General features: G+C 45.0%; 1 protein-coding gene across 1 annotated transcript in view; it reads left to right on the top strand.

Annotated features, from left to right (window-relative positions):
* The first annotated feature begins 1,302 nt into the window (after positions 1–1,302).
* LOC119309939 (calcineurin B-like protein 7) overlaps positions 1,303–9,346 on the top strand; it is a 12,436-nt gene continuing 4,392 nt past the window's right edge. The window contains exons 1-5 of the mRNA XM_037585835.1: positions 1,303–1,533; position 3,839; positions 8,357–8,439; positions 8,545–8,604; positions 8,803–8,911. Of these exons, the coding sequence (XP_037441732.1) occupies positions 1,456–1,533; position 3,839; positions 8,357–8,439; positions 8,545–8,604; positions 8,803–8,911 (331 nt within the window). The 5' untranslated portion in view covers positions 1,303–1,455. The remainder of the gene's footprint in view (positions 1,534–3,838; positions 3,840–8,356; positions 8,440–8,544; positions 8,605–8,802; positions 8,912–9,346) is intronic.

Genomic DNA, 9,346 nt, shown 5'->3' with positions numbered 1-9,346 from the left:
AAAAAACCTCCCGCCTCTCCTGCTCTTCCAATCCAACGCATGTATTGCTTCCCGTGCCATATTCATGTCGGCCCAGAGCACGTAGCGGCTGGCATTGAAGCTGCGCGATGCTACCGGACGGAAAGACAACGCTGACCGATGCGAGCTCTCGGGCGTCGCCGCTTAAATGCGGATGCCGCATCTCGAGAAACTAACCCCAGCTGTTGTGCCTCATTGAAGCGGGAATACCGTCCCTTCGCATGGCATGTTCATGGCTATATATGTCGTGCTCCAACGATGCACATTCGCACCTCCTCCTCTCCGAGCCCCTCCTCCTTCCTGAGCCTTTCCAACTCCAGTGATGCCAAAAAATCTTGGTTCTCCGCGCCGACAGGTGGCAACGGCAATGGATCTTTGTCAAGCTTACGGCGTCGCCGCCCTCGCTCTTTGGTTCCCTCGACCCCCATGGCGGATGGCTCCTTCGGCAAGGAGGAGATCATCATATCCTCCGGTGGCGAGGAGGACCAGGCGTCGCCATCGCAGCAGTTGCGCCTCCTCGTGGAGGCCACTCTGACGTACAAGGAATTCGTTTGTCGGATGTAGCTGATGATGGAGCGGTCACGTCGGGAGCATGGCCCCACACTGCCCTCGTCGCTGCGTCTCGTCAAGGAGGAACCGCGATCACCGCCACTGCATGAACGAGGAGCCAGTGTCTCCTCTCAGACACGTCAAGGAGGAGCCAACGTACCCCTACGCAACCGCAGCGACGTCCAGATCGTACGTCGCGTCAACGTACCCCCACGCTAAGCGATCACTCCAGAGGGAGACATACAGGAGGAAGTTGAGCGGCTCCTCTGCGAGCGCCAGGCTACAAGCTTTAGTTCTTTTTTTTAGTTTTCAGTTAAACGGCCAAAATATCGGTCGTTTTTATGTAAATTATGTCTGAATATGAATGAAATCCGACGTGTTTGCTGAAATTTGTACCATTTGTTTAAATCTGGTTTGAATTGTATGCGGTTAGTTTTGGATGACCGGCTTCTGCATCCGAGTCTGCGGACGGATGCGTTTGGGATCAGCATTGGAGACGCCCTTAGTATATGTTTCTGTGTTGCATACTGATAAAAGGGAATGCATAGATGTGGCGATCTTGTTTGCATGCAAGTCAACTTTTGCCTTCCGGTGTCTTGTTGTTATCAGTAGAGCAATATTCTGTGCCCACACTTGTGTCAGTATGACGACGTAGATCCCTGGACCCATGTTCTGTGCACGCGCATAAATATATGGTCTCCTTCTTCTAACTGTGTTTCTGGGCTGTTCTGCTTTTGCTGGATTCCATTTCTCCGGGTAAAACTAATACTAATTGGTTTTGTGCTGATACCAATGTCTTTGCCCTTTTGTCCTAGGTGTTTTCTTCATCCCTTTCTGCAAAAGACGGAGAAAAATGGTTGGGTTTGTTAGTCTTGTGAGTCGGCCTGTATGGGCTGTGCATCGCCAAAGCAGTTCAAACGAGCTCCACGGCATGGGGATGCTGCTCTTCTGGCCAAAGAGACCACTGTTAGGTTGATCTCCTTCCGATCGAGCCCAACGGCTCGACGGGCCCTTGACCCGCGCCCTGATCGGGGGCGCCCAACCAAACCATGGTTGGTGGGCCCCTGTGACCCGCGCTATATAACAGAGGTGGGGGCTGGGGCATGACTCACGAGGTTGAACGTTGCCATAAACTTCACCGAACAGTCCCTACCGATCTAGGGTAAGCACGGTGCTTACGGGAAACACACCACCGCCGCCATCTCTGTCCACGTCGCCGCCGTCTCCACACCACCATGGCCGGCGCTGGATCGAGTTCATCTGCACCAGGAGAAGGTAGGTTACCGGATCTACTAGCCTACTGCGATCAAAGGTCTATCAATGGTATCATACAGGTCGGGCTAGATGATTTCGGTACAAAGAAACAAAAACAGAAAAAGAAAAGAGATCCCTTTCCCAAGAACCCTAACCAGAGGGCAAAGAAATCTCAAAGAAAGTTGTGCCGCCGCTCCAGCCGCGCTGTTCCTCTTGATCCCGAATCGCATCGGCACGCCGAGGATCCGGGACGAAGAACACTACCCCGCAAGGGCCAACGGGCACCACCACCGAACCGCTTGACGGCGGCGTGCTCTCCTTCGGGAGCTCGCGCGCACCGGCAAGGGGGACGGGGGAGGCGCCGCTGTATCGAACAGAAGAGCAAAGCACGGCTCTGTTGGCGTCTCTGATCCCTCTCTCTCACTGGTTTCGGTGGATGGGGCGAAAGGAAAAAGGGGGAGCCTCGATGCACTCTGTCTCTGTCTCTCACGGATGGAACAGGGAAAGGGAAGGCTCGCGCGGCGTGGCTCGAGCCGTCGCCGGCGGCCGGCGTGGCCCCAACCCGCCACATCGGGATCTCTCTGCTCTCTCTCAATCTCTCTGTTGCGGGAGAAGGGGAGATACAAAGGAGAGAAAAGAAGGGGAAGGGGAGAAGGAATGGAGAGGGCTTGCATGGCGCGGTGCTAGCTCGCCGTCGCCGGCAACCGGCGCGGCGCGGTGACCGAGCGGCCGGCGTCGAGCGCCATGGCATGGTACGGGAACGAGGCGAGCGGCGTGCGGGGGGAGGAAATGAGCTAGGGTTTCCCCCCACGACGGCGCTGGCTGGTTTTGACCCAGCGATGCGCACGGTCGGCCGTCGGATCTCAACGAACGGCCCGGATCGGAACCCTGACCCTCTGTTGGCTTTTGGGCCGAAAAGAGGCACGGGCTGGCAGCGCCGGCGCGGGCGCAGCCCACGCGCGCTTGGGCTGCAGGCCGGAGCGAGGCCAGCTCGCGCGGAGCGCAGAGAAGGCCGTCGACCAAAGCGCAGCGTGGCTGAGCCGACGTTCTTTTGTTTTTAATTTTTTGTTTTAATAGTTTTTGTCCAGTTTTTTGGGCAGTCTTCTAATAGATTTTCTATGCAATTTTTTCCAACGAAAAATTTTGTTTAGAAAATAGAAAGGTAAACAGAAAATGTTTCTGAAAATTCAAATAGAAAATTTTCATAAAAAGAAATGTTCATGAATTTTACAGAGAAAATAATAAATTTCATGAATCTTTTATTTAATCAAAGAAAAGTTTCTGTAAAAAGTAAAAAGTTCGTGAATTTTTATTCACGTTTTTCCGCTGCGTAAATAATTATTAGTTCTCTTTAAAAAGAAAATAAAAGTTTAGATAGAATTATGTTTTTAAGAGCATGTTAAAGTAATTATTGAAATGATATGGTTATGTTATTTTTTTCTGACCAACGTTATTAATAACATGATCATGTTTATTATTGAAATTTGAAGGTGCATTTATTTCTAATATTTTGCCCAACGGTAATATAGATTTAATTGCATAGACAAGTTTTAATTTGACCAACGTTAGATTATTGCATATGATTGTTATACTGATGTCACTTAAATTGTGATTTCAGGAGGCTTTCACTTGATGAGTTGCCTAAAAGAAGTTCCGACACTCAGAGATGACAACCACACTGAGTGGAGGAAGAAAGTTGAACTGGCATTTGTTTGTGCTGATCTTGACTGGGTAGTGGAGAAACCACAGCCGGTCAGACCCACAGAGCCAGTAAGAAAGGCCACTGATGATGATGTTGCATGGGCTAAAAAGAAGGGGGACTATGCTCCTTTGGAGCAGTCCTACCTCATAGATAACCAAAAGTGGGTCAATGCAAACAAAATGTGCATGGCATTTATAAAGAATACAATCGAGAGCACCATTGTGGGCTCCATTGCAGAGTGCACTTCCGCAAAGGACTTGCTTACAAAGATAAAGAACCAGTTCACTGGCTCTTCAAAGATATATGCCACCCAAGTGTTAGAGCAACTGGTAACACAACATTACACAGGTGGTAGTCATGGAATAAGAGAGCACATCCCGAGGATGAGCAATATGGCAGCAAAGCTAAAGCCCATGGACGAGGATCTGGAGATCAAACCAAAGCTCCTGGTCCACCTGGTCATGGCTTCACTGCCAAAGGAGTTTGAAACTTTTGTTGTAAACTACAATATGTCACCTGGAACATGGGGCATTGAAAAGACAATAGCAATGCGTGTCCAAGAAGAGGACAGACTCAAAGCTGCACATGGTGGTTCACTCAACTATGTGAAGGATTACAAGAAAAAGAATTACAATCAAAACAATAAAAGTTCTCCTTCAAAGCATGGAAAAGCCCCCTATCAGCATAAGCATCAGCAACAGCCTTTCTCAGTGGACAGAGACACTTGTCTCCACTGCAAGCAGAAAGGGCATTACAAGAAAGACTGCGCTGCTTGGATGAAGTCAGTCATGGCAAAAAGAGGTAACAATATAGTTTCATTTGTAAATGAATCCTTGTATACACAGTTTTCAAAATCCACTTGGTGGATTGATTCAGGAGCATCTGTTCATGTTACAAATTATTTAAAGGGATTCCGTTCGACGCGGGCTATGCTAAGAAGAGAAAGACGCATTGAAGTCGCAAACGGAGTTGAAGCAGAAGTTGAAGATGTCGGTGACATCTCCTTGGAGTTAGCTGATGGATTCAATCTTCTACTTAGAGATGTTTTATTTGTTCCATCATGTCATAGAAACTTAATTAGTGTTTCTTGTTTGGACAAAGATAATTATGAATGTTATTTTGACATGGCAGGTGTGCCATTTGGTATAATCATGCTTATGTGGGTGATGCTTTACTATAAGATGAGCTTTATTTGTTATCACTTCGTGAAAAAGTTTATTCTGTATGCAATGTGAAAGAACACGTTTCTGTGTCGAATAAAGAACAAAAGAAACGAAAGAGAACATTCGACTCATCAAAATTATGGCACTGTTGCTTGGGCCATATTTCCAAGGGGAGAATAGAAAGATTAGTCAAGAGTGAAATTCTTCCTCCGTTAGAATTCTCAGACTTAGAACCATGCATCGATTGCATTAAAGGAAAGTATATAAAAAATCAAAAAAGGTGCAATCCATAGCACAGGCACACTAGAAATCATCCACACTGACATTTGTGGACCATTTCCGGTGAAAAGTGTGGATGGATATGACTCGTTCATAACATTCACAGATGATTACTCTCGCCATGGATATATTTATCCAATTAAAGAAAGATCTGAAGCATTGGATAAATTTAAAATATTCAAAGCTGAAGTTGAAAATCAACATGATAAAAGAATAAAGATAGTCAGGTCCGACCGTGGGGAAGAGTACTATGGTCGGCACACTCCATATGGCCAAGTCCCTGGACCTTTTGCAAAGTTCTTGCAGGAGACTGGCATAGTAGCCCAGTATTCAATGTCGGGCGAGCCTCAGCAAAATGGAGTAGCTGAAAGGCGCAAACGTACACTTATGGATATGGTGCGCAGTATGATGAGTTATTCCAACTTGCCATTGGGATTATGGATGGAGGCGCTTAAAACCGCCATTCACATTCTCAATAGAGTACCAAGCAAGTCGGTGCCCAAAACACTGTACGAGCTATGGACTGGAAGGGTGCCTTCTCTACAACACTTCAGGGTGTGGGGGTGCCCTGCTGAGGCCAAAATGTTTAATCCAAACATTGCAAAGCTAGATCCCAAAACAGTAAGTTGCCACTTCATTGGCTATCTAGACAGATCAAAGGGTTTTCGTTTCTACTGCCCAGACAGATATACAAAGTTTGTAGAAACGAGACATGCAGTCTTCTTAGAGGATGAAATGATGAGGGGGAGCTTGGTAGCTCGGAAAATTGATCTTGAGGAGAAGAGGGTGCATGCACCTAATCCGATGATTCAGGAGCCATTTTTCTCACTACCAGTTGCAACTCCACCCATGACAACTGTGGGGGCAAACCCAGAACCTGTCAGTCAGGAGCTGACTGAACCCGTTGTTGAGCATGAAAGGGAGGTGCAGCAGCAAATTTTAGAAGAAGTGCCAGAAGTTGAGGCACAGAATGTGCCAGAAACGGAGGCCCTTAGAAGGTCTACAAGACCAAGAAAGTCAGTTATTTCTACCGACTTTAAAGTTTATAACATAGAAATGGTTCATATGGAAAAAGATCCCACCTCATATGAAGAAGCCATGAGAAGCCCTCATTCATCGATGTGGATGAAGGCAATGGAAGACGAGATGAAATCAATGAGTTCCAAGGATGTTTGGGACTTAGAGGAAATTCCTAAAGGAGCCAAGACAGTAGGCTGCAAATGGGTCTACAAAATTAAGTATGACTCTAAAGGGAATGTAGAAAAGTATAAAGCACGACTCGTGGCAAAAGGATTTACACAAAGAGAAGGGATAGATTATAATGAGACATTTTCTCTGGTCTCATGTAATGATTCCTTCAGAATCATAATGGCATTAGTTGCTCATTTTGATTTAGAGTTACATCGAATGGATGTAAAGACGACATTTCTCAAAGATTTAGAGGAAAATGTCTACATGAAACAGCCCAAGGGTTTTATCATGGAAGGCAAGGAAAATATGGGATGCCGCCTAAAGAAATCCATTTATGGATTAAAGCAAGCCTCTAGACAGTGGTATTTAAAGTTTAATCAAATGATTAAAAGTTTTGGATTTAAAGAAAATATTAAGGATAACTGCATTTATGCAAAGTTTAAAAATGGGAAATATATTTTCCTAATCTTGTATGTGGATAACATTCTGCTTGCTAGCAGTGATGTTAGTCTACTACAAGAAACAAAGAAGTTCTTATCCTCGAATTTTGACATAACAGATCTTGGTGAAGCATCATATGTTTTGGGCATAGAAATTCACCGAGATAGAAACAGTGGAGTCTTAGGATTATCGCAGAAAGCATTTTTAGAAAAGGTTCTTAAAAGGTATAATATGCATGCGAGTAAAGCCACACCTGCTCCCATAGTTAAGGGCGATAGTTTTGGGAAATTCCAATGTCCCAAAAACCAGTATGAGATTGATCAAATGAAAGGAGTACCATATACTCCGGCAGTTGGCAGCTTGCAATATGCACAAGTGTGCACTCGCCCTGACTTAGCCTTTATCACCGGGGTACTCAGTAGATATCAAGAGAATCCAGACATAGAGCACTGGAAGATGGTAAAGAAAGCATTGCGTTATGCGCAAGGCACGAAGGACTACATGCTAACATACAAGAGATCTGATTCCCTAGAGATAAAAGGGTATTCAGACGCAGATTTTGCGGGGGACAAAGATGATAGAAAACCCACGTCAGGATACGTATTCACCCTCGCTGGGGGAGCTATTTCGTGGAAAAGCTCCAAATCGATGGCTGCATCATCCATGATGTATGCAGAATTCATAGCATGCTTCGAAGCCATGGGGCAGACGATATGGCTAAAGGGAGATGTACCCGACTTGAAAGTGGTAGATTGTATTCACAAACCACTAAAAATGTACTGCGACAATCAGGCCGCAGTATTTTATGCTCACAACAAGTCGAGTAATGCTGCCAAAACAATAGAGATAAAGTATTATGTTGTGAAAGATAAAAACCAGGATCAAACTATAAGTCTCGAACATATAAAGACAAAAGATATGCTTGCGGATCCGCTAAGGAAAGGCTTACCACCCAATGTGTTCAAGAAATACTTAGCCGGCATGGGTTTAAGGGAAAGCCTTATGATTCCTGGATAAGCCCAAAAGGAACATAATTTGTTTCTGAACAAAACGTATGTTGTAGCTGAATGATTCTATCGGCAATTGAGCTGTGACGATGAAACATGCTCTATGTACCAATATGTGATGAAACAAATAAAATAGAATGTATAAGGTTAAAAGTAAAGTTGAGATCAAGGGGGAGAATGTTAGGTTGATCTCCTCCCGATCGAGCCCAACGGCTCGACGGGCCCTTGACCCGCGCCCAGATCGGGGGTGCCCAACCAAACCATGGTTGGTGGGGCCCTATGACCCGCGCTATATAACAGAGGTGGGGGCCGGGGCACGACTCACGAGGTTGAACGCTGCCACAAACCCCATCGAACACTCCCTACCGATCTAGGGTAAGCGCGGTGCTCACGGGAAGCACACCACCGCCGCCATCTCTGTCCACGTCGCCGCCGTCTCCACACCACCATGGCCGGCGCTGGATCGAGTTCATCTGCACCAGGAGAAGGTAGGTTACCGGATCTACTAGCCTACTGCGATCTAAGGTCTATCAACCACATGTAAGAACTTCTAGCTCCTGCTTTTCTTTCTGGTGATTTTTTTCAGTGCAAGAATGAGTCCATGCGTTTCCCCTGTCGTTTAATTTCTACTCCCTTCGTTCTAAAATAGATGATTCAACTTTGTACTAACTTTAAGACAAAGTTGGTATAAAGTTGGGTCATCTATTTTGAACGGAGGGTGTACTAACTAATTTCTTCCCGCATGCATGCAGTTTCTTTGGATGAAGTGAAAGCCCTCTACGAGTTCTTTGAAAAGATTAGCTATTCTATATTCAAGGATGGGCTCATTCACAAGGTATATATCAGGCCTGTTATATCTTCTTTTAGCTAGGCTAATCTTCTCGCTGAGGCAGCAAATTCACCATGTGGTTCCTTCTGAAAATTCTTTTTTTTTTAACAGGAGGAGTTCCAACTTGCTCTCTTCAGGAACAGCAATCGGAAAAGCCTTTTCGCCGATCGGGTCAGTTCATAATTCTATTCCAATGCTCTAAATAGCTATAATTTCTTCAACAATTTGGATGTCCTTTAATTTTGGCATGACGGCGTGTACTGTGTACAGCAAGATGAGACAGTAGTTGGAGCCTGAATATTATTATCTGTGATATCTCATATTGGATCAACCGTCTAACCTGTTAACATGTGTATTCGACTATTGCAGATATTTGATCTGTTTGATATGAAGCGAAATGGTGTGATCGAATTTGATGAGTTTGCTCGGTCCCTCCAATTTTTTCACCCGGATACACCCATGGCAGACAAGATTGCATGTACGAAACCAGCCACCCTTTTCTCCCAATGTTATATTTTGTGTGCCAATGTTGTAAGACATGACTAGCATTTCATAAATTCTGGGTGCAATTCAAGTAGCTGTAGCCTATTACTATATACTACTCCCCCCTTCCTAAATATAAGTTCTTTTTAGAGATTCCATTATAGAGATTACATTCGAATGTATATAGACGCTTTTTAAGTATAAGTTCATTCATTTTGCTCTGTATGTAGTTTATAGTGAATATCTTAAAAGACTTATATTTAGGAACAGAGGGCATCCTTTCCCAAATATAAGTCTTTCTAGGGTTTCCAACAAATGACTACATACGGAGCAAAATGAGTAAATCTACACCTAAAATATGTCTTTATACATCCTTATGCAGTTTGTAATGCAATCTCTAAAGAGACTTATATTTAGGAACAGAGGGAGT

The sequence above is a fragment of the Triticum dicoccoides genome, chromosome 1B (assembly GCF_002162155.2).
Source record: "Triticum dicoccoides isolate Atlit2015 ecotype Zavitan chromosome 1B, WEW_v2.0, whole genome shotgun sequence".
NCBI classification, from domain to species: domain Eukaryota; kingdom Viridiplantae; phylum Streptophyta; class Magnoliopsida; order Poales; family Poaceae; genus Triticum; species Triticum dicoccoides.
The sequence above is the reverse complement of the archived record's forward strand: the minus strand, read 5'-3'. Positions and strand labels throughout refer to the sequence as shown.